This window comes from Antedon bifida, chromosome 8 (genome assembly GCF_963402885.1).
Source record: "Antedon bifida chromosome 8, ecAntBifi1.1, whole genome shotgun sequence".
Classification (NCBI taxonomy): domain Eukaryota; kingdom Metazoa; phylum Echinodermata; class Crinoidea; order Comatulida; family Antedonidae; genus Antedon; species Antedon bifida.
In genome coordinates, this window is record NC_136233.1 from 5,508,434 (window position 1) to 5,533,666 (window position 25,233).

General features: G+C 32.0%; 2 protein-coding genes across 2 annotated transcripts; one reads left to right on the top strand and one right to left on the bottom strand.

The window, feature by feature from the left end:
- Positions 1–2,391: 2,391 nt before the first annotated feature.
- On the top strand, positions 2,392–12,176 carry LOC144850389 (G-protein coupled receptor GRL101-like). The gene is made up of 14 exons (XM_078707664.1): positions 2,392–2,414; positions 2,880–2,951; positions 3,353–3,424; positions 3,873–3,944; positions 4,385–4,456; positions 4,913–4,984; positions 5,535–5,606; positions 6,243–6,314; positions 7,301–7,372; positions 7,735–7,806; positions 8,386–8,457; positions 8,867–8,941; positions 9,375–9,446; positions 9,784–12,176. Exons 1-14 carry the CDS (start codon positions 2,392–2,394, stop codon positions 10,766–10,768), a joined length of 1,875 nt encoding a protein of 624 aa, XP_078563790.1. The 3' UTR covers positions 10,769–12,176.
- Positions 12,177–17,295: 5,119 nt separating this feature from the next.
- Positions 17,296–18,980, bottom strand: LOC144850390 (low-density lipoprotein receptor-like). The gene is made up of 6 exons (XM_078707665.1): positions 18,813–18,980; positions 18,517–18,661; positions 18,252–18,368; positions 17,781–18,041; positions 17,547–17,694; positions 17,296–17,434 (listed from the first exon to the last, which is right to left on the bottom strand). The coding sequence occupies exons 1-6, from the start codon at positions 18,978–18,980 to the stop codon at positions 17,296–17,298; spliced, it is 978 nt and encodes a 325-aa protein (XP_078563791.1).
- Between the last annotated feature and the right edge of the window lie 6,253 nt (positions 18,981–25,233).

Here is a 25,233-nt window from a genome sequence, read left to right on the forward strand (position 1 = left end):
GCCACTTGGATGAGGTGACTCATCTATTTATAGCATGGTCACTTATCATTCCAGGTTTTACTTTAATGGGTCCCACAAGGTTTCTCAGATTCAAGTCAGATTCAGCAGATAAATCATTCAAGTATTTGGGTATAAACTATAAGCATACCTGTTACATATGAACATTCCAATTGAAAACACGTAGCATTTTGTTAGCGTTTGGTTCTTTTAATGTCCATGTTTCCACAATACAACAGTCTTGAAAACACGTAGCATTTTGTTAGTGTTTTGTTCTGTTAGTGTCCATGTTTCCACCATACAACAGTGTTGAAAACACGTAGCATTTTGTTAGTGTTTTGCTCTGTTAGTGTCCATGTTTCCACCATACAACAGTGTTGAAAACATGTAGCATTTTGTTAGTGTTTTGCTCTGTTAGTGTCCATGTTTCCACCATACAACAGTGTTGAATACACGATCAGGTTTTTGCATCGTGTTTGGTTCTGTCAGTGTCCATGTTTCCACCATACATCAGTGTAACATTAATCTGTATCCTGTGGTATACAGCCGCAATAACGTATCACTGTGTGCGTGTATGGCGATGTCTATACGGTACCGGACACAGTCGAATACCTTTGTTTTAAAGACAATCTTATTTTGGAACTTATTAAATTAATATTATATAACAAGGCCATATGCATGGCTGCAGTCGCGTGCTCAAGTTAGTGTTTACCAACCAACCGATTATTTTAAAAGTTGTATTCATGTAAATATAATATTTGATTTATGCATACCTACTGTACAAATTAATTTTTGACTAATGTTTTTTTTTATTGGTGAACATCGACGAATAGTTCTGTATAGACTTCACAAACAAAATGTTCAGTTTATCCACAGGGTTGCTATGACCGCAAGATTGCTTTACCTACTGGTGTAGGTTGTTCGCCATGGAACATGAATACAGTTGCAGAACTCATTAAGTATAATAAACAAAGCACCATATTATCATTGTAAGTATTGCAGTGTACATGCGGTTGCTTTTAAGTAAATACAGAATTTACTTTTTTTGGTGATAAACGCTAACTTTGTTTATTTCTCAATGTAGAGGGTATTGCTAAACCGAAAACCTTAAAAAAACATAGCAAACCCCATCGAACCAACATAAAAAAGTAGAATTTATTTCGTCACTTTGACAAATTGTAGGTGATCATTGTGATAAAAAAATATCTATATATAAATTTACGTAAGGGCAAAATTCGGTAAATCGCGCCTTACTTTTAGAATTTGTACTCGATGGTATATAAAGTTGGTTCGTACTTTCGGTACTGATTTTAACCACCTGATGTAACCCTGTTTACTAATTAAATTAAGTTAGATAATTAGTTATTGACGATTAAAACGAATTTAGGTTCAACGATTTGCCCCAAATAGGGGTGTTTTCCGATCGTGGTATACACTGTCTAATGGATGTCCATCTTGAAAAATACCCGCCAAAGAAATGCGAGGAGGCTTCGCATTTTCCTATCTCCTCCTACGATAATTGTTTTTAATAGCTGAAAACCGGTTGAACAGCTAGAGTACAGCATCATAATTTCTTTAAAAAATACTATTTTGATAGATTTAATATACGATTATACAAATGTATTGATTTGCGTTGAATGGAACATCCCAATCTCTCAGTCTGCCAGAGTTTGGTTTATCACAAGTAGGTAAATTTATGAGCCCTTGGTTTAACACATACGGAAGGTAAATATATGGGCCCTTTGAGAATAAACTTGCAATACTTTGACAATACTGTAAATACCTATTAACTATTGTTGGTCCTTATTTGAATCGAACATTTCTTACTGTGAATGTTCGTACTGTTAGATGTAATATAAAAATATACACAAATAAACTTTATTACTGAGATTGTGGATAGGCTCTACTGTTAGATATATAAACACATTATTATATACAAATAAACTTTCTACTGACAGTTCCTTCTCAACGTTTGTATTAATTAATAATTACCAAAAATATAAACGTCGTAGTGGTGTATCGTGACATGTACTTTAATATTTCAATCGATTATGACAGTGACAGTTTTAACAAAGTATTAAATCGCAAATGTTTTACTGTATTTATAGGTATATTATTTATAGGCCTATAAAACATGAAAAAAATATTTCGTTACTGAGTGGATAAAGAATATATTTAAAAATTGTTCCTCTTTGTACCTATCCGCTTTCCCATCCCTCAACCCTAATGTTACATACAAAACACAAATTGGGTTTCTTTAAATGACTCCAAATCAAAAATGTGGACTCATTTTGTGATAATTTTCTCCTTCGGAAGTAATTCCCAGGACTAGGGTGCTAATTTTAGTTGACTACATAAATCATCGTGTCTATTTATTCGTTTCTGTAAACGACAATGCATTATAGTCATGCGGTACGGTAAGTACATTTGAAATCGCCAGTTTTGTTACGCTGAAATTACTGTGTATTCGAGAACCATCTAGTATTAAAATATGAGCGCAAAGCGTTGTAGTGCTGCTGAGTTGTGCCTATTGTGTAGTCATAGAATATATAAGGTATAATTATAATATACACGGGTCCCGTATATGTTTTAATGGCATGATGACGTTATCCAAATCAAAGAAAGAAAATTACAGAATTGTAAATCGTCCAAGATAGACAATGATTTATTACTGATATTTTTTCAAAAACACGGGTGAAATGGACTGATACTGCTAAGAGAGAGAAATGCCTAATAAAGTCTACTTTAGTTTTAAAATAAGAAAAAAAAAAGCATTGTATTTTGTAATTCTCACACTCTAGGCCCTTAACGTTTATTTCTGTTTGTTTTTATATTTCTTTAATGAATAATTAAACTTTCTTTTACATTTCACAACTTTAAAGAGGTTTGTACAGCAATAACATTAGTACATTGACAGAGAATGCATTCGCTGGTTTGGAATCATTGGAAGGACTGTAAGTGACGTTGTTTATGTGTACATACCTATGACGTTACTGCACAAATATACACATTATTATTTAAAAACAATACTGTAATTTAAAACTAGTAGTAGTACATAAATATATAGGCCAAATGCTTATTTGTGTCATATTTTAAATTAAATTCTTCATTCTTCCGTTGCAAAATGTAAATTAAATGGTGAGTTTATGTGCTGATAAGCACAAACGGATGTATAAAAGTATTATTGTCAGAAATCTTAATAAATGTGATAATTCATTTCAAAAAATCCACATCAATTTATATTTATTCATTTGAAAAAAATGTTGATTGTTTTTGAATTGTTTAATGAATTATTTAGCAGTATTAGTATGCATAATTAATAAAACTATATCTTTTACATTTCACAACTTTTAAGGGATTTGCACAACAATCAAATTAGTACATTGACAGAGAATGCATTCGCTGGTTTGGAATCATTGGAATGGCTGTAAGTGACGTTGATTATGTTTACATACCTATAAAGTTAATCCTAATGTTATTTACTGCACAAACACACCTTTAAAAACAATATTTTAAAACTAGTACATAAATATAGGCCAGTGCTTATTGTGTCATATTCAAAATTAAATTCCTCAATATTAAACTGTATGAAAGCAAACTTGAGCCTGAAACTGTAAAGGCTTTCCGTTACAAAATGTAAATTAAATGGCGAGTTTAGCAATTATTTGCTGATATGCTCACAATGATTGTATAAATGTGTTATTGTCAGAAATATTAATAAAGGTGATAACTGATTGCAAAGCATTAACATCATCCTATATTTATTTATTTGAATAATTTAAAAAAATTTTGATTGTCTTTTAATTGTTTAATGAATTATTTAGCAGTATAATATGGTATAATTAATCAAACTTTCATATTTCACAACTTTGAAGGGGGTTGCACAACAATCAAATTAGAACATTGACAGAGAATGCATTCGCTGGTTTGGAATCATTGGAATGGCTGTAAGTGACGTTGATTATGTTTACATACCTATGACGTTACTGCACAATATACACAAATTTAAAAACAATATTTTAAAACTAGTACATTATAGGCCAATGTTTATTGTGTCATATTCAAAAGTAAATTCTTCAATATTAAACTGTATGAAAGCAAACTTGAGCCTGAAACTATAAAGGCTTTCCGTTTCAAAATGTAAAACTAAATGGTGAGTTTAGCAATTATTTGCTGATATGCTCACAATGATTGTAAAAATGTGTTATTGTCAGAAATCTTAATAAATGTGATAATTCATTGCAAAGCATCCACATCAGCCTATATTTATTTATTTGAATAATTTAAAAAAAATGTTGATTGTCTTTTAATTGTTTAATGAATTATTTAGCAGCATAGTGTGGTATAATTAATTAAACTATATCTTTTACATTTAACAACTTTTAAGGACTTTGCATAACAATCAAATTAGTACATTGACAGCCAATGCATTCGCTGGTTTGAAATCATTGAAAGAACTGTAAGTGACGTTGATTATGTTTACATACCTATGACGTTAATCTTAATGTTATTTACTGCACAATATATACACATTTAAAAACAATATATTAAAACCAGTACATAAATATAGGCCAATGCTTATTGTGTCATATTCAAAAGTAAATTCTTCAATATTAAACTGTATGAAAGCAAACTTGAGCCTGAAACTATAAAGGCTTTCCGTTGCAAAATGTAAAATTAAATGGTGAGTTTAGCAATTATTTGCTGATATGCTCACAATAATGTATAAATGTGTTATTGTCAGAAATCTTAATAAAGTTGATAATTCATTGCAAAAAATCCACATCAGTCTATATTTATTCATTTGAATAATTAAACAAAATGTTGATTGTCTTTTAATTGTTTAATAAATTATTTAGCAGCATAATATGGTATAATAATAAAACTATATCTTTTACATTTAACAACTTTTAAGGTGGTTGTACGACAATCAAATTAGTACATTGACAGAGAATGCATTCGCTGGTTTGGAATCATTGTATAGCCTGTAAGTGACGTTGATTATGTTTATATACCTATGACGTTAATCCTAATGTTATTTAGCACAATAATAGGCTATATACACATATTTAAAAACAATATTTTAAAACTAGTACATAAATATAGGCCAATGCTTATTGTGTCATATTCAAAATGAAATTCCTCAATATGGTGATATTAAACTGTATGAAAACAAACTTGAGCCTGAAACTGTAAAGGCTTTCCGTTGCAAAATGTAAATTATTTTGCTGATAAGCACACAATGATGTTAATAAGTGTTATTGTAAGAAATCTTAATAAATGTGATAATTCATTGCAAAAAATCCACAATATTTATATTTCAATAATCTAAAAATGGTTCATTGTTATATTTAATAGCATAGTAAGCCTGTGGTGTAATGAATAAAACAACAATATACACAATATGTATACATAGATATATGATGTGTGCTTTTTTAATTAAATCAAATCATTCAATCAAATAACAGGAAATATTCAGGTGTTATATAGTATGGTATAATTAATAAAACTATCTTTTACATTTCATTATTTTTAAGGTTGTTGCAAAGGAATCAAATTAGTACATTGACAGAGAATGCATTCACTGGTTTGGAATCATTGCAAGACCTGTAAGTGTTATTACATCATATCCACATACGTACCTCCATACTGTATATCATGTTTTATACACATTGTACATACATCGTAACCTTATTTGGTTACTTTTGTCGACATGGATTATTTTCATAATAATTCATTATTGAGTAAATCAAAATTATAGTATTTATTAGTTTGTTACCAATATTAGGTAACGGTGACGTTGTTTATGTTTACATACCTATGACGTTAATCTTAATGTTATTTACTGCACAATATACACATATTTAAAAACAATATTTTAAAACTAGTACATAAATATAGGCCAATGCTTATTGTGTCATATTCAAAAGTAAATTCTTCAATATTAAACTGTATGAAAGCAAACTTGAGCCTGAAACTATAAAGGCTTTCCGTTGCAAAATGTAAAATTAAATGGTGAGTTTAGCAATTATTTGCTGATATGCTCACAATGATGTATAAAAGTGTTATTGTCAGAAATCTTAATAAAGTTGATAATTCATTGCAAAAAATCCACATCAGTCTATATTTATTCATTTGAATAATTAAAAAAATGTTGATTGTCTTTTAATTGTTTAATAAATTATTTAGCAGCATAATATGGTATAATAATTAAACTATATATTTTGCATTTAACAACTTTTAAGGTGGTTGTACGACAATCAAATTAGTACATTGACAGCCAATGCATTCGCTGGTTTGGAATCATTAAGAAGACTGTAAGTGACGTTGTTTATGTTTACATACCTATGACGTTAATCTTAATGTTATTTACTGCACAATATATACACATTTAAAAACAATATTTTAAAACTAGTACATAAATATAGGCCAGTGCTTGTTGTGTCATATTCAAAATGAAATTCGTCAATATTAAACTGTATGAAAGCAAACTTGAGCCTGAAACTATAAAGGCTTTCCGTTGCAAAATGTAAAATTAAATGGTGAGTTTAGCATTTATTTGCTGATATGCTCATAATGATGTATAAAAGTGTTATTGTCAGAAATCTTAATAAAGTTGATAATTCATTGCAAAAAATCCACATCAGTCTATATTTATTCATTTGAATAATTAAAAAAAATGTTAATTGTCTTTTAATTGTTTAATAAATTATTTAGCAGCATAATATGGTATAATAATTAAACTATATCTTTTGCATTTAACAACTTTTAAGGTGGTTGTACGACAATCAAATTAGTATATTGACAACCAATGCATTCGCTGGTTTGGAATCATTAAGAAGACTGTAAGTGACGTTGTTTATGTTTACATACCTATGACGTTAATCCTAATGTTATTTACTGCATAATATACACATATTTAAAAACAATATTTAAAAACTAGTACATAAATATAGGCCTATGCTTATTGTGTCATATTCTAAATTAAATTCCTCAATATTAAACTGTATGAAAGTAAACTTGAGCCTGAAACTATAAAGGCTTTCCGTTGCAAAATGTAAAATTAAATGGTGAGTTTAGCAATTATTTGCTGATATGCTCACAATGATGTATAAATGTGTTATTGTCAGAAATCTTAATAAATGTGATAATTCATTGCAAAGCATCCACATCAGCCTATATTTATTTATTTGAATAATTTAAAAAAAATGTTGATTGTCTTTTAATTGTTTAATGAATTATTTAGCAGTGTAATATGGTATAATTAATAAAACTATATCTTTTACATTTAACAACTTCTAAGGTGGTTGTACGACAATCAAATTAGTACATTGACAGCCAATGCATTTGCTGGTTTGGAATCATTAAGAAGACTGTAAGTGACGTTGTTTATGTTTACCTATGACGTTAATCATATTGTTATTTACTGCACAATATATACACATTTAAAAACAATATTTTAAAACTAGTACATACATATAGGCCAATGCTTATTGTGTCATATTCTAAATGAAATTCCTCAATACTGTATGAAAGAAAACTTGAGCCTGAAACTGTAAGGCTTTACTAAATGTGATAATTCATTGCTAAAAATCCACATCAGTCTATATTTATTCATTTGAATAATTAAAAAAGAATGTTGATTGTCTTTTAATTGTTTAATGAATTATTTAGCAATATAGTATGTAGTATGGTATCATGAATACAACTTTTTGTTTATATTTCACAACTTTGAAGGTACTTGGAAAACAATCAAATTAGTACATTGACAGATAATGCATTCGCTGGTTTGGAATCATTGAAAGTACTGTAAGTGACGTTGTTTATGTTTACATACGTTAATCATAATGTTATTTACTGCACAATATACACATATACACATATTTAAAAACAATATGTTAAAACTAGCACATTAATATAGGCCTATGCTTATTGTGTCATATTCAAAATGAAATTCGTCAATATTAAACTGTATGAAAGCAAACTTGAGCCTGAAACTGTAAAGGCTTTCCGTTGCAAAATGTAAATTAAATGGCGAGTTTAGCAATTATTTTCTGTTAATCACACAATGATGTATAAATGTGTTATTGTGAGAAATCTTAATAAAGGTGATAATTCATCAGTCAGTAATCCACATCAGTCTATATTTAATTTATATTTCAATAATCTAAAAATGGTTCATTGTTATATTAAATAAGTATTTAGCAGCATAGTAGGCCTGTGGTGTAATGAATAAAACAACAATATACACAATATGTATACATAGATATATGGTGTGTGCTTTTTTAATGAAATCATATCTTTCAATCAAATAACAGGAAATATTCAGGTGTTATATAGTATGGTATAATTAATAAAAACTATCTTTTACATTTCATAATTTTGAAGGTGGTTGCAAAGGAATCAAATTAGTACATTGGCAGCCAATGCATTTGCTGGTTTGGAATCATTGAAAGACCTGTAAGTGTTATTACATCATATCCACATACGTACCTCCATACTGTATATCATGTTTTATACACATTGTACATACATCGTAACCTTATTTGGTTACTTTTGTCGACATGGATTATTTTCATAATAATTCATTATTGAGTAAATCAAAATTATAGTATTTATTAGTTTGTTACCAATATTAGGAATATTTAGCATTGTTATAGCCTGTGAATCAAATTTAAGTTAGTAAGCTATAAGATTTAAAAAGACATTTTTAATTTTATTCGTATTTATTCATTCATTTTGACACACCAGCCCTGGTTTTTATTCTTACAAAGTTATTACAATTTAATCTCACTCTTATTTGTTGTGACGAAATACCTCTCCTCAAAGAATTGACCAATATACATTAACTATTAGCTTAATTAAACAGGTATTTACAGGACAACAATATAACTACTATTGATCAAGGCGCCTTCTCTGTTTTTGCCTCATCACTTGGAAAACTGTAAGTAATTTATTCTGAAATTCATATGCAGTTTCTCGAAATAATTAATCACTTCAATTAGGTACTTTTCTTATGCTATAAACATGTTATCCAAGAAATAACGGTATCAACAGGATAGGTTTACATACATTTTTTAAACATGGGTAAATTTTTACAAGTTAATCTAACAAGTAGAACAAACAACTTTTTATATAATTAAACATATAAGTAGAAGGATTATCTTAAGTGCCGACGGTGATAAAAATATTATTTTGAGACTACATTGCATCAGTTAGACACTAAATTGATTGTGGTATACCTTCATGAATACGATATCACTAAAACGACATCGGTGCTATCCAAATGAGACATACTCGTAGATATTTAGTTACATGTGAGCTACACTCATTGACACTGATTTGAAATTTGTTTCCATATTTATTTATTTTTACAGAGACATCAGACGCAACAATTTACAAGTTTACAGAGAAAGTACTTTTGAAGAATTGAAATATATAACAGAATTGTAAGTATGATGTCGGATTTAGAAATTCTTTATATTCATTAAATGATATTTTTATTTTGTTTTAACACAGTTACCAATTCCACATGCATGCCGACAGTGGCCCAACAAAATTGTTTATGTAGGCCTACAGCTTTTAGGTTATTTTAAATTTCTCCTTCACTTCTATCTTTTAAATTGGTCGTACACGTCATACTTTTGCTATACGAGTAGATTTGATTGGCTGTAAAGCAGTCGTTATTCCACCTGTTATAAACTTAAAACCATTATAAACATTGTTATAGTAGGCTACTACTGTATTTAACAACTTCCATTAAATTCAATTGTTTTTTTAACATAGATATTCAGATTTGTTTCGTCTCTGTTGCGTTGTTGGAGAAATTGAAGTATGTGAGCCTACTGATGCTTTTGCGTCCTGCACTGACTTACTAAAGAGAGAAATTCTTAGGATATTGATGATAGTTATTGGACTGTCATCTTTTATCGGTAACTTGATTGTCATCATATCGCGAAGGATAAACAAAGAAAATAGGTCTACAGTTGATTCTATTCTACTCACTAATCTTGCCGCATCTGACCTCCTGATGGCAATTTATTTGCTGATCATCGCAGGTGCGGATATACACTACAGAGGAAGATACGCGAAGGTTGCCAGCGAATGGAAAAACAGCTTTCTCTGCTCGTTTTCCGGTGCTATTTCAACACTGTCTGGCCAGTGTTCAGTGTCAACCTTGATGCTTATGAGTATTAACCGTGCTATAAACATCGTCTATCCATTCAGCACCAAGCGGCTCAAACGTACGAAATGCAAAATTATCATCGGTATTGCTTGGCTAGTATGGCTTTGTATTAGTTTCCTTCCACTGGTAGCTAACAAGTCACATGTCGCCATACCGTATTTTGGCGAGAACTACTACGGAAAACAAAGTGTGTGTCTCGCGTTGCCACTAACACGACATCGATTACCAGGCTGGGAGTACGCCACTGCCATATTCATCGCATTCAATGGCTTGGGTTTTTTTGTTATCGCAGCAAGTTATTTGACGATTTTCCTCTCCGTTAAACGATCTGCAATTACGGCTAACAGAAGGCAGAGACGAGAAGAGGAAATCAAAATGGCCGTGAAACTAGGGTTTATTGTTTTCACCGATTTCTGTTGCTGGTTTCCCATCATAGTAATGGGAATTTGTTCAGAGATGGAGTGGTGGAGAATTCCTGATGATATATACGTTTGGGCAGCAACATTTATTATTCCCATTAACTCATCAGTAAACCCATATCTTTACACAATTATCTATATGTGTAAAAGCGAGCGCAGGCCATAAAGCGCTGACATTCCCCGTGCTTTCTCAGTTTATTTATTTACTACATTTATTTATTCAATTTTGATTCACAAGGGTAGCTCTAACAGGTGTACTAGTACAACTGTCTTGAAGAGGACCTTTTGAAAACATTATACAATTATACAAAAAGACATTCAAATATCAAATTACAAGTAGATTCATAAAGCCTGTCATTACAATTTGTTTTATGTATCCAAAAATCCGGGCGATTTCCGCTAAACGGCACAAAATCACCAAAAAACAGCTATTTTTTGGAGGTTTTTTCAATGTAAGTTTGTTATTAATTGACCGATTTTTATGGCTGTTTCGACATTGTAATGCCTAATTAAGTACCTACAATGTCATGTTATTTTTAATTTTAAAAAAACTTAAAACGTCGTCGTCGGCATTGATTTTTAAAGTTAGACGATTTGAAAATTGCCCTGTGTTAAAGAATAGGCTTGTTTTGCCAATTTGTTGAGATTTTTACAAAAACGTTTGTTCTAGTTATCCAATGATATTGGCTGTTCCACCATGCAAAAGCTAATCAATCAAGCTTTCTAATGACCTAAAGTAAAATGTGATTGGTTCAGATACTTCGTCGGCACAGCCCCTTTTTTGAAGCAGTGTTTTGGTTTGTCAGTGACCGGCTAGTGTTAAAGGATAGGCAAAAACCTTTCCTGAGCAGTCAGAACGTAACGTTAAAACTAAAATTACAGTTGCTGAAAAACTACTTATTCAAAACGCTTTATTTTTTCACGAAAGTTAAGAGTTATTATCCCTTATTTGTAATATGTAAAATGTATTTAAGATTAGGGTACAGGATATTTTATATAAGTAGTATTAAAACACTTGGTTTATTTGAAAACCACCAGCGTGGTTTTGCCGTATTGGCGGACTCGTCTATTTTACTAATAGGAAAAGGATTGTAGCACATATATAAAACGTTGAATTTGACCCTATATGGTTTCCATTTCTGTTTTCTAATGTAAAATTAATTATATATTATTAGTATCTCTATGTAATATATAATATATTCATATTGTACTAGTTAGCATCTACATGCCGTTATGCTGCACTTTGTTTTGGTGATTTTTCAATGAATTGTATACACAGTGAGTTGGTATACCATTGGTTCTACTAAAATTATTATTACTTTTATTTGTTTGTGCAATATTTGAAGATTGCTAAAAAATAGAAATAATTTAAATATAATGTATTTAACAGATTAAGTGTACGCACTATGCCTATGGAACAGATTACCTATCGAGCGTAGTTCAGTATGAAACATCTGATAATTCTATTATTACCCTGTATCAGCCTCCGCCCTTTTGGGCTTTTTTCTCCTATACAATACTTATTGTTAATGCACCATAGTTATTTTAAGGGGAGTAGTCTCCTAATAAATAGTTCTTAGCACTCTAACATTGTTCTTTTGTATCTATTGTATTGTTTTGTTTTCTTTCATTAAAAACTTTTGTTAACTGTCTGAAAGTTACCTCCTAGCAAAGTGGGACGACCCAACATGGTTCATTAACCACCACTGTGTTAGGGAGCAGATTGAGATCAAGTGATAAGAGCCCAACGCACTAAAATTAAATAGGCCCAAAAAACAAAACAAATTATTGTAATGTTTCCTGTCGATCGTTAAGTTGCGTTGAGTTGCGCTAAGTTGCGTTGAGTTGACATATTCAACGATTTGACAGGAAAAGGGGGTAAAAAATTAACGTTACAAGTCGTTAAAGTCTGAAATCATAAATTTACAAGTAGATTCATAAAGTTAAAATTCAGGTTTTTAAAAAGTTAAAACATTACAAGTTAAAGGATCAGGTGCCGTTTTCGGCCACCTCGACTTGTATGGACTATACCATTATAAAAAGATGGGAAAATAGGGGTGTCCCATTTATTAATTGAGTGTGTTGATGTGTTAAAATACTGCTAGCTGCTTTTGTTCTTTTGTTTAGTGCATTATGTTTCAGCAACAAAAGGAAAACAACTACGCCCTGCATGCTGTAGAATTAAATTCAAGTTTTCAAGTTAATACAGTATATTATGGCTCTTTATTTCTATATAATTTTTAGGTATCCTTCCCTAATATATTAGGTGGATTCCCTAAGGTGGATATTGAATAGTTTTTACGGATTTATAGATACAGAAAATATATAAAGAAAGTTTTTATTCCAGTTACAAATAAAAAATTTTGTCAATAAATCTGTACCATTTTGTTCCCAGAAAACACAGCGTTTGACATTGCAAGTTTTTAGGTTTGGTTTTTCTAAAACGTTTTAAACACGTTTTTAAACGTCTTCTGTGTAGAAATACATGTTCTAATTGAACAACATTTGCATCAAAACGTTATAATAGCGAATGCAAACCGGGGCTGATAATGTCGCCATGAAGATCAGGATGATTGGTGTCTTCCAATATAGCATGGAATACATCGGCAAGCCGTTCGCTGTCAGAACGAGTCAAGCATTTGCATAGACAAACCAATTACTCTCCCCGCTTGTATACTGTCAGATCAATTATGTTTTCGAAAATCAATCCTTATTTCTTTCGTTTTATTTATGTTTAGTTCAAGAAAATTGTAGCCATAATCGGTAAATCGAATAATATCAGATACAGAGAATAATCGTTGTTTTAAGTCCAACTATAGCAGAGTCGTCGTAAAATAGAAACACATATAATTATGTCTTCAATGAATCTGTTACCATTTTGTTTCTGTATCTACAATCGTTTCGTTTCTGTCAATGAATCTTCAATTGTGCTTGTCTAATGATTCCAGGTTCTTGGGTTTAAATCCATGTTGTTGGGATTTATCCCTTGCAAATAAAAAATATGATTTATCTACCGATAGGATTGGGCCGATTAGAATGCATTTGCCAACATTCTTTTACATATTTTACAACATTATAGAGTGTAGGTAATTTAACCGATTGTAATGTAGTATTTAGGATATTTTAATATCGATTGTACTGTAGTATTTAGGATGTTTTAATTCCGATTGTACTGTAGTAACATGTTTTAATTCCGATTGTATTGTAGTATTTAAGATTTTCTAATTTCGAATCCGATTGTACTAAAATTTAAAGTGTTTAAATCCAGATAGGAAAACATAGGCCTAGTATTTAATTAATATGCTTTAATTTTGATTATACTGTAGTGTTTAGTTTAGTTTTTATATATAATAAGTAAGTATACCTACTTATATAGTTTTTATTTATTTATTCATAGGAATCACCTTTATATCAGTGTCACACATTTATCAGTTAATGGTGCATCCAATTTACAGACAAAATTACAAATAACATAAGCCACAAAGTTCTAAATACTAATACATAACATCAAAAAAAATGTGAACAAATTCATTAATTAGATCTGTATGAAAATACATAATACGTAAATTGTACAATATATATAGGTCTAACTACAAAAATACAGAATAGGCCTAATAAATAAATAAAACATCCTCATAGAGATGTCTGTAGCTTGTTTACTATAATTATTAATCAATTAGTTGAGAGGGGTAATGCTGATAAAATTGTAGATCTAGTAACCCATGCTTTCATGAAATATTTTTTACAATAAAAATCAAAGATTTCTCCTAATGTTTCATTTTCAGTGAATAAATTGTCTAGCATAAGTGGTGTTTTAATTCCTTAGATCCACAATTAAAATTATCCCAGTACATACTTAAATTATTGTCTATGAGGTTGTTCTTAGGATCCAAGTATACATCATTTCTAACAGAGTTTAATGAAGGACATTTAAATAAAAAATGGTTTACTGTTTCTTTTTCGTTAGTAATACACATCTTACATAATCCTGTGTTATGATTTGACCAGGATTGCCTACGACCCTCAAGATCTAGAGAGTTTGATGTTGCTTTAAATTTTTAAATTCATACTCGTAAAATTAGTTTTATCTAACAAATATTGTTAAAGGTTTGGAGTTCCTTTATACATAGTATATTCCGTTAACGTTGTTTTGCATTGGGCCTTTGAAAACCACTCGTTATGATCAACTTGTTTATTATTTTTCCTAAATGGCTTTATCCAGTTAGTAGATGGTTCTTGATTAAATTTGTCTATAAAATTTGTTTTATTTAAAATATCTTTAGTTAATATAGTAATATTGTTACAAAATCATTTCCTAACACAGTACCTAATAATAACATGCCTTATAAAAAGTACATGCATTGCTAGTTTTTGATGTTTTGTATTGTTCCTTGTAGTTTGTACTGTAGGTTACATACAGAACAATTGTATTGTCTTCCCATTCAATAGACACCCTCCTCTACATAAAACATAATACACCACACCCCTATCATAATAATGGTATAGTCCATATAAGTCGAGGTGGCCGAAAACGGCACCTGATCCCAAGTTAAAATATTAAATTTTATTTATTTAATTTTTTATTTTATTTATTTTTATTTTAACCATATTTAATGAGGGTGATCCATCCAGCATTTGCTGATCATTTGGGACCCTCAGAACAGATACAATATACAACAAGGCCAACAGCCATTAAGTCGCGTGCTACAATGCATAGTGATACCGGACCGACAGACAGACCGACAGACCGACCGACATAGTGAACTATACTGACCGAAATTACTGAACATGTTTAAAAATGTTGAAATGTTTAAAAACATTTATATTTTTTTAATTTACACGTGCGTAGCCTGTCACTTTTGACGTGCTCGTATAACGTAATTTCTAGTTGAAAAGTAAGTCAAGAAAACAGAAATCGGGCAAAAAGAGTGCGCAATAACATTTAACGCACTCATGGCAATTTTGTAAACGCTTAAAATTGCCTGAAACGTACTTTTATTTCATCGAAAATAAATTTTGAAAATTTTAAGCGCGCGTACGCATGCGTTACATGCGCTACGCACGTAATTGTTTTGCCCTATGATGATTTATGCCCTGAAATTTATGAGTACCAAATTTTATTTAATTGTGAAGATATGACTACAAACGTGATTTCGTTAAATCGTGCGTAGACCGAGTAATTTTTTATTGCGCACCGTGAAAACATAACCACATCGATTCCTGGCCATAAGGAATATACTGTGAAAAATTGACTTAGCTAGATTAAACTGATATCAAGATAAGGTCAGAAAGCGATAAAACGCATAGTGATACCGGACCGACAGACAGACCGACAGACCGACCGACATAGTGAACTAAAAAACAACAAGAAAAGAAAAGTAAAAGAAAAACCAAAAAAATAAAATTAATTACATAAGACTAAAAATCCGAATAAGAAAATTTGAAAAATAGAAAATAACTGAAATGTTAAATTAAGCAAAATATAAAAAATATATATATAAATAAAAATTTAGATCTACTATTTTACAATTAAAATCTGGAAAAGGATTACATAGTTTTGAGAAAAGTCATAAGTCATAAGAAACTTTACGGAGTAATTTATTTTTGCAAACTACTCCATCAAGAAACTAAAAGAAAATTACTACATTTGAGTTTTGATACTAAATGTATATACGAATATGATAATTTATTTTTGTATTTTTACAAATAAATTTATGTAGTATTTTTAATTATAAAAAATAATTCTTTTTTTGGATTTATTTATTATTTTGTGTGACAGAGGTTCATTTCGGCTGCCATAGTTAACCAATTAAAAACACATCCCTCTGGGTGACAATGGTTAGTAAAGCCGCCCTAACCCTTGTACTCAATAAGATGTATTAAGTTATGAAAGTAAGAGTTCATAAACCGGGGGAAAAATAATAATAATCCTGGATTTATATAGCGCCTAATGTTGTGAAACCTCTAAGCGTTGAACATTATTACCCCAGTCATTTTTTCCTGATCAAACACGTATGGAAACATACTACCATAATGCAGCTAGTAATCAGCGCAAAGTTGTGTCTTGATCTAACATATACATGGTGGAGAGAGACCAACCTTATTTTGAACATCACTCTTCCAGGAGTTGGTGTAGAATACAAGAACTCTTCAGTTTCTCGATTAAAAGAAATGTAGACCATTTTCGAGTTCGCTCCATATCAAAAGATCCTTCGAAATAAGTGTTTTTTTATACCTGAAACAAATTTGTTATACAGAATAAAAACATTACTTTATGTTTATGTTTTATTTTTATTCAATTTGACTTTATTTTATATTAAAAGGTGTACCTATTTGTCGCTAAACTTTTGACCTAAAGTTTCCTTTTAATCGAAATGCTGCCTTGTTGTTGGGGATGGAATCATCCAGGAAATACAATGTTTGTCATCTTGTTATTACCTGAAAAATGTCCATGTCAGAAAAAAACAGAGCCCGCTTCAACGTATACAACTTTTCTTGACTCCCCATCAAAATCAACCGATTGTATAGCACCAGACGATATATCAGCAAAGTACAGTCTTAAAGCAAGAATGTTTTAAATGCGTAAACGTGTGGAGGTTGTTGTTGGAATTAGATGTCAAAAGATTATAGAAGTGGAAGTCGTCGTCCTAAAAATGATTATACTCATCTATTTACCGTTAGAAATATTCTATTCTACCTTTGTGATTTGAAATCCAAAGTCATTCCACTTGCTTTACCCAGTTGGGAGTTCACAATAATTTTCCTTTCACTTCCATCAAGTCTAGCACGCTCAATATGTGAATATATTCCAAGCTCTATCCAAAATATATATCTACCAAAGGACATAGATTTTGTTTTATTAAAATTAATTTGCTCTCTTAATTTTATTTATGCTTTAAAATGTGACACTAAATTAATAATAATACTTGTTTTGTAACAATTACCGGTGAATTGGGTCAACTTCAATACTCGTTGGCTGCACTGTATGAATCACAACATGACGATACTGTCCATCATACAATGACATCATGACATGATTATTAGTAAAATCAGTCCAGTACAGTGTTTTAGATAGATAGTCGATAGCAATACCTAAGAAAATTAATATAACATTACAATAAAACAAATAAATAGTTACACGGAACCAGAAGGTATTATGATTTATACAGCAAATATACCTCTCACTGAACCCAAATTTGTAGAAATCAGCCTTGGTTTAGCAGCTATCTTTAAATCTAAGCTGAAGATTGATTTAACATTTTCATCCGAAAAGAACAAAATTTGTCGTGTGACGTCTGCTTCTAATGCAATTATAAGATGTTGGTTGTATAGCAATTCGTCAATAGCATCGTTTGGTGAGAGAGCATACGGAAAGTTTTCGAGTTTTCGGATAGACGTTTGATTTGAGTATAGTAAAGCTGGCGTGGGGAAGAATCCATCTAGGAAAAAACAACAGCAATTAGCTTATAGATTAAGACAAAATTAAGCGGACGAGATAAAGAGGCAATTCAATTGTTTTTCTAATACATTTATTCATCTTTATTTAATAACACTTTTCTAGTTAAAAATACTGTTGCTAACTGTATTATGAAGCAACAAACTGCAAGCTATAACTTTTGTTTTATTGCTGTTGACTCTCTTTAACCTACCACGCTGACATAGTTTTCCACCAGGCAACAGATAAAATGAGTCTGTACACACGCATCTGTAATCATCATTTTCAGCACTAGTGCAGACATGTAAACAAGGATTGCTCAAACAAGGGGCTAAAAAGATGAAGAAATTACCAACTTAATAATGCAATCTTAAGATTACTCCTACATAAAATTAGGAAGATGTCAATTATTTGTATGCGTTTGTAATGAACCAACAATATATTTTTTTACAATTGCGTTGTTAGAATGTCTTACATACATTGTTGATTTACTTGACTGTCATCTTCGAATAATATTGAAATTCCATATGGGCGCCAATCCAAATCTACGTAAAAATAGACCTGTTCTGACGGTTTATGAATACCCCATACTTTGTGATTCCAATCAGTTATGTAAACATGTTCCTGAAAAATATTGAGAACGTAAGTCTGACTCTTTTAAAACAAAAGCAGCAAACGTTATCTTTTTAAAAATTTACCTGTAAGTTAGTAATAGTAATATGCTATTTAAACTATTCATTAACTAAGCCATCTAAATTTTACTCTGCATTATTACCTTATGTACTTTTAACTTAAAAAACTCAGATGTAAACCTGGGCTTTCTGAAATGAATGCGTCGATATGATCCATTAAGGTCACATGACTCAACCTTAGAATACTCATCATCAACGTCTGTCCAATAAAGTCTAAACATCGAAGCAGCAAAGTGAGCCAACATGTTCATTTTATAAAAGTAAACATATATATATATATCCGATAGGTTATCGACACAATTGCAATTTGTTTTGTTGTTAGTATAAGTTACCTGTTGTCGGCATTAGGCGAGGTTATACCAGTGGTGATAAAATCTGTTCTGTTTGTTCCATCGAGATTTGCTTTTTCTATTTTCGGCACTTTTCCACAATCACTCCAAAATAAAAGTCTGTAAAAGAAAGAATTTATATGGCCATAAACACAGATGTTCCTGGTTTTTTTTTATAAATACACATTCAATAAGACATTTTTAGAAAATAATTATTATTTGCTCAACTCCTACTCTTGAGATTTATTACCCGCCGTTTATTATTTCTTCCTTTTTCAAGTTCTTGCTAACTTTTTTTTAAAAACAATATTTAATGAGGGTGATCCATCCAGCAATCGCTGATCATTAGGGACCCTCAGAGGTTCACAAGACAAACATATACGCAAGATGCTCTACATAAACAAAGTCGTAATTATTACAAATCTTTGGGAGTGGAGTTGTAATTTTGTCCTTAGAAAAAATCCTGACATGTGACGCAGGACCCCTGGAGTGGTAGCCAAGCATCATAACCACCAAGCCACAACAACCGGGTTTTACATTGTTTTAGTAGAGAAAAGAAGGTGACATGTACTTCAAAATTAAATGTACAGTATATATTTATTGCTAATAATTTCTTGTCAAAGTAACCTTAAATAATAAATTGCTATAAATAATATTTAAAAAATACTGTTATATCACCCTTTGACTGGATGAACTGCTATTCCACGTGGCTTGTCTAATCCTTCTCTCACCAAAATAACATAGCGTCGATTGTCCCTATAATTGATTAGAAAAATCCAGTTGTATGTCTGGTCAATAATGTACAGAGTTTTTGCCAGCCAGTCGACAGCAATTCCTTCAACACTTTTGGAGGTTTTATCGATTACTACACTAACACTCTCATTTGCAATCAATTTTGTTTTGTATACCGACGTGCGCAAGCTAGCACTGAAAAATACCGTCTGATCGGTATTGTCAGTGTCTAAAGCAACAAACTTCCCTGGTTCAACAGTAAATGTTAACGTTTTTTCCACATCTGTCTTTGTGCCTGCTTCATATTTCGATAGATTTGCAGACATAGTTACAATTTTTACAGCCGGTACCGATGGGTTTCTTGTGTCCACTTCTGTCCATATCAACCGATCGTCTGCTGATGAAGAAGTTACTAAAACAAGCAAACTTGAAAACAAGACAATTTGAGAATAAAAAATTGTTTCAACCTGTTCAAACTAATCACATAAAAAAGACATATTTGTACAATAATATAATTCAAACAATAATAATAATAATAATACAAATAATAATAATGCAAACAAAACAAAGTATTAAATCATGGAGAAAAGATCTCAGCAAGATCGAGGAAATCCGAAAAGGAAACATGAGATTAAAACACAAAGAAAACAATAGATTGAATAGAAAATACAGCCTCGAAGAGAAAGGCAAGTTTCAGACATATTAAAGCAGAAAATCAAGGCAGGAGGAATTAAGGTTAGGAGATATGATGAAAGATGTCAACAGTTCAAACAGAACCGCCAATTTAGAACAAACCAGAAACGGTTTTTATCAAACTCTGGATGAAAAGGGAAAAGAAGAGCTAGATAAACCTGACCTTGTCCAGGGATACTGGTTTTAAAATGTGTCTGTATTACACCTGAATGACTATATGTCCCAAGGAAATGTGCCTGAGTGGATGGTAAAAGGAAGAACAGTATTAATTCCCAAAAAAAATCCTGCAAAGGGCACTCAGGCAAATAACTCGTCCTATTGCCTGTCTGCCAATAATGTGGAAACTACTCACAGGAATGTAAATGTAAATGTGGGAATAACCTGCGACTCGCAGCCTACTGGGCTGAATTACGCACATGTGTGGACAACACATACCACAACTCTCTACTCCACCTAAGGGTCCCTTCGTATCAAGTGCTGCCACCAAACGGCGCCTGTTCGTCTGTCCACAACGACAGGGGCTGAATGGACCAGTACACCGGGGTAACCCCCTACTTTTCCGAAAGACTTACTGGGTTATTTAAAGTGCACACGAGCCAGATGTGTACACTGGACCTCCAGTTTTAAGTCATTATCCGAGAAGACTTGTTCTACCACCAGAACAATGGTCGAGAAGTGAAAATTACCAAGATCTGGCTTTTGAAATCAATAGAATCCACAGAGCAAAAGTTATTGTGGTTCCAATCGTAATTTCAAAAAATTCAAATACATGCATGAACATTTAAATGTACCGGCTCCGTAGGGAGCGCACACATGTCGGCCATCTTGGGAACAGCACACATATTAAGAAAGTGTTATCGCAGTTGATACATGACCAACAACCCAGAAGAACACTGGAGATAACCGATAAATAATATTCATAATATTAATAAGGAAATCTTATATTACGCCGGTTTCCATCACAAATTAGATGCTCATGGCGCATTGACACAACAATACAATGAATGAAATCATGAAGTACAGTCAAAGTCCGAGATGATGATAAAGGTCTTAAAAGGTTAAAAGCTTTGATTTAAAGAAGTTAAAATAATTATTACTTACAGAATGCATTGTATTGGTTCCATCACGCTCTTTTGTAATTGAAACGTAGCCCTACATTAAATACTGACTATGAAACAAGAATTTATATACAGTAGTAAAAGGAAGTTCATGTCTTTCCAAAATTGTTACATGATACGATGTAGTCTTTGAGCATGCTATTGAACTTTTTTTCCCGGAACTAGCAATTATGAAATTGCCTATTCACATGATCGAAAAAGAACGTGACATTGTGACATGCTGGCTACAACTTTATACAGGCCTACTTTAGCACTCCGAATAGACACTTTTTCTGTATGATGTATACAGAAAATCTAATTATGTGTATAAACAAGTTTATAAATAACGTTTATCCGCATTGAATGTGATGTCCTACATTAAAATTGACGGTTATAACTTTTTAAATATTTCTATTCTCATAAACTCTGAGAAAGAGAAAATTCATCTGTAATTTGTTTACAGGTTTTTCTCGTAAAAAACATATTCATATTTGTAACTTTACATATATATATATATGTGTGTATTTTAACAGGTTGTTTGTAGTATAACATTCGTTTTTGAAAATTAAACTACAATCTCCATATTGTCCCTCTGGAAAATATTTTTTATTTCAAATTTGTTTTTTAATGTGTCATTTTATTGTCACATAATAGTAATTTTACCTGAAAAAATGTAATTTAAAGCAAAAAATACTTAACTTGTCTGTCAGACAATGGTTTTTGGATTATAATTAAACGTTTCTTTTCTCTTTTTATACGTGAATGAATATTATTTTTTTGTTACAGAAGTGAATAACTTTGATATGAAACACAGACTCAATTTCTGTCACTTTAGTTTATTTCGGGGGTTTAAGTCTGGGGGTCACTTCATCACGCCTAGATACTTCAAGTGTGAAGTATCCTATTACAAACAAAAACTTTAATGGACTGTTTTGATAATAATTAAATGATTATCTGACAGCGAATTACAGTATTATATTTTTTGGTCAAATGGAACTCATAAATACCAGAAATGCTTTGGGATTCGTAATTTTATCATGACGTGTCCTAATAGACTCTCTTTTTTGGATCCAGCAGCTGGGAACTATAAATTATAGTCGAGTTTCCATTTTAGCAAAAACGTCAGTACTATAACTGCTGCTTGCTTTCAGCTTATAAATGAGTCATCTCTTGTGACGTAGCGGGCTAGAGCAGCAGCGTGAAAATCCAGCTCTATAGCTTTGAGGACATGTCCCTGTTTTATACCCATGCCAAATCCCAGCTCAATACTACAACGAATAAGGGAGAAATTAGTAGTACTTTATAAATCCGATTTTTTTCGATTGGTACAGTGTTTATGACGTCATAATTCTGAATCCGGTTGAAGTACGAAAATGTTCTCTCTATAGCTTTGTTCACTTATTACCCTTTAGTATATGCATGCTATGTTTCAGAGCCGTCAGACGACGCGTAAAGAACTAGTAGGACTTGAAAGTTGGCTCAATAGTGTCCAGATGGAAGAAGAAGAGGAAGAGGAGAAGATGAGCGAGTCCTTTACTCTGGAGAAATTCAATTCAACTTTAGCTGCAAATTGAGAGGGGTATACATAGCTATGATAGGCATAATAATGGTTTGATAACATTTGATAATATGACATGTACGTTGAAAAAGCAGTCGGATTTACTGATTACATTTTCTACTGACTCATAGCTTGATGGTCTAAATAACATTACAGGTATCTTTTTGAATTATATGTGCTTCCGGGTGATCTAAACTGAACGTGAAATTTTCACGACAAAACGACGAATTTCGTTTCTATTTCGCTAGGCTACACGATTACACCTAACACCCACGACAGATATCTACCCAGCGGAACAGACAACGACATAGGCACTGCTTTTTGTTATCTTAGCGTCTTTTGTCTAACTGTCAGTGTATTGTTCTAACGTGTGCTGCTTAGCAACCGGACTCACTACATACCTGTAGCCTTTGTTTCTTTTTTGACCAAACGAGAGTGACATGGCGAATGCAACTCAAACCAAAGATAAGTACACAAAATGTTCTACAGCCTCAGGAAAGATCTGCATCTCAACGTGTTCTCTCAAAGGGAGCGCCAACAAGGGCAATACCATTCGATGTTGCATATGTGGCCACTGGTATCACGAAAGCTGCCTGAAGTTGAGTGAGGTGGAGTCAACTGGCGTTTGGCCATGTTTCAGTTGCAGACATATGTCATCTGATGTATCCGAAATACTTGTTCTTGTAAAGACTCTCATAGATACAACTAATAACCATTCGAAAGTTATTCGGGAGCAATCTGACAGGATACTGCAATTGGAAGAACTACATATGAAGCAGACGGATACGATAGAAGGTCTTAGTGCTACTATCAAAAAGCTAAACAACGAGACGCTTACTCATAATGAAGATGTAAATTCACCTGAAACTATAGATCAGAGGGTGCAAAAAAACCTGCTAATTGGAGATTCACTTGTAAAAAACATTGTCTCTTTGAAGGATGACTTGATTGTTCATTCAATAAAAGGAGCATGTATCAGCGACATAAAATCGTATTTTGATGATCCGAATACTGGTACATTCAAAGATATTACAATAGTCTGCGGCACAAATAACCTTGCTTCGAATAACTCTGCTGATGAAATCGCAAGTGAATATACAGATTTAATCACGCAGGCAAAGTCCAAATCCGAACAATTGACTGTGTCCAGCATCCCTCCCCGCGTTGACAACAGGGTTGAACCTAATGTGATCTTGGATTTAAACGCAATATTGAAAACTGTCTCCGAAGAAAGTGACATTACTTTCGTTGACAACGATAGCAACTTTCGATACAAAGATGATTGCCCAGACAAATCCCTTCTTTGTACAGATGGTCTTCATTTATCAGAAGCGGGAGTAAATCGCCTTCTACAAAATGTGTCTCTAAGCGAAAGCGCCATCTTTCGAGATGGGAGAAGAAACTCAAATCAGCGTTCCAAAAGGCAGTCTCATCGGAAGGCTTACAAACCAACCCGGCGGCAGCATTACTCTACACTCAACGCGAACAGCAACAGATCATCAGACCGACGTAGACCAGTTACGTGCTACAACTGCAGGCAACAAGGTCACAAGCAACAACACTGCCCATACGAACAATATCAACCAAACAACTGGTATCACGACGGACCGTTTTAACTGTCTCAAAAATAAAGGTTTACATCTTGTACACCTAAACACACGTTCATTGATACCAAAGATGTCGGAACTTCGCGGACTCGCATTAAAGTCAAACGCAGCTGTCATATCTATCACAGAATCGTGGCTTGACGATTCTGTTCCCGACCAAGAAATCAAGATTGATGGCTATTCAACTCTACGCAACGACAGATCAAGATCAGGTGGAGGTGTATGTGTATATATACGTAATGACATTGCTTTTAATACAAGATTTGATCTACACAACGATCAAATTGAATCAGTATTTTTTGAAATTTTACTCCCCAAAACAAAACCAATTTTAATTGGAAATATTTAACGACCCCCGAATGACAATGGTTTCCTCGACAACTTTGAAAACACTCTGTCGAATATTCAACCAGATTACGAATTCATTATTCTGGGTGATCTAAATATTAATTTTAAAGATAAAACCTCGGCTCTTCTCAACAAATTGT

Bases quoted from the DNA above. Each gene is read 5' to 3' on its own strand.
- LOC144850389 (XM_078707664.1), top strand. From the start codon at position 2,392: ATGCATTATAGTCATGCGGTACG. The intron at 4,457-4,912 runs GTAAGTGACGTT...ACAACTTTTAAG, and splicing joins TTGAAATCATTGAAAGAACT to GTGGTTGTACGACAATCAAA. The intron at 7,807-8,385 runs GTAAGTGACGTT...ATAATTTTGAAG, and splicing joins TTGGAATCATTGAAAGTACT to GTGGTTGCAAAGGAATCAAA.
- LOC144850390 (XM_078707665.1), bottom strand. From the start codon at position 18,980: ATGAACATGTTGGCTCACTTTGCTGCTTCGATGTTTAGACTTTATTGG. The intron at 18,662-18,812 runs GTAATAATGCAG...AATATTTTTCAG, and splicing joins TTAAGTTAAAAGTACATAAG to GAACATGTTTACATAACTGA. The intron at 17,435-17,546 runs GTAATTGTTACA...GTCCTTTGGTAG, and splicing joins GAAGTTGACCCAATTCACCG to ATATATATTTTGGATAGAGC.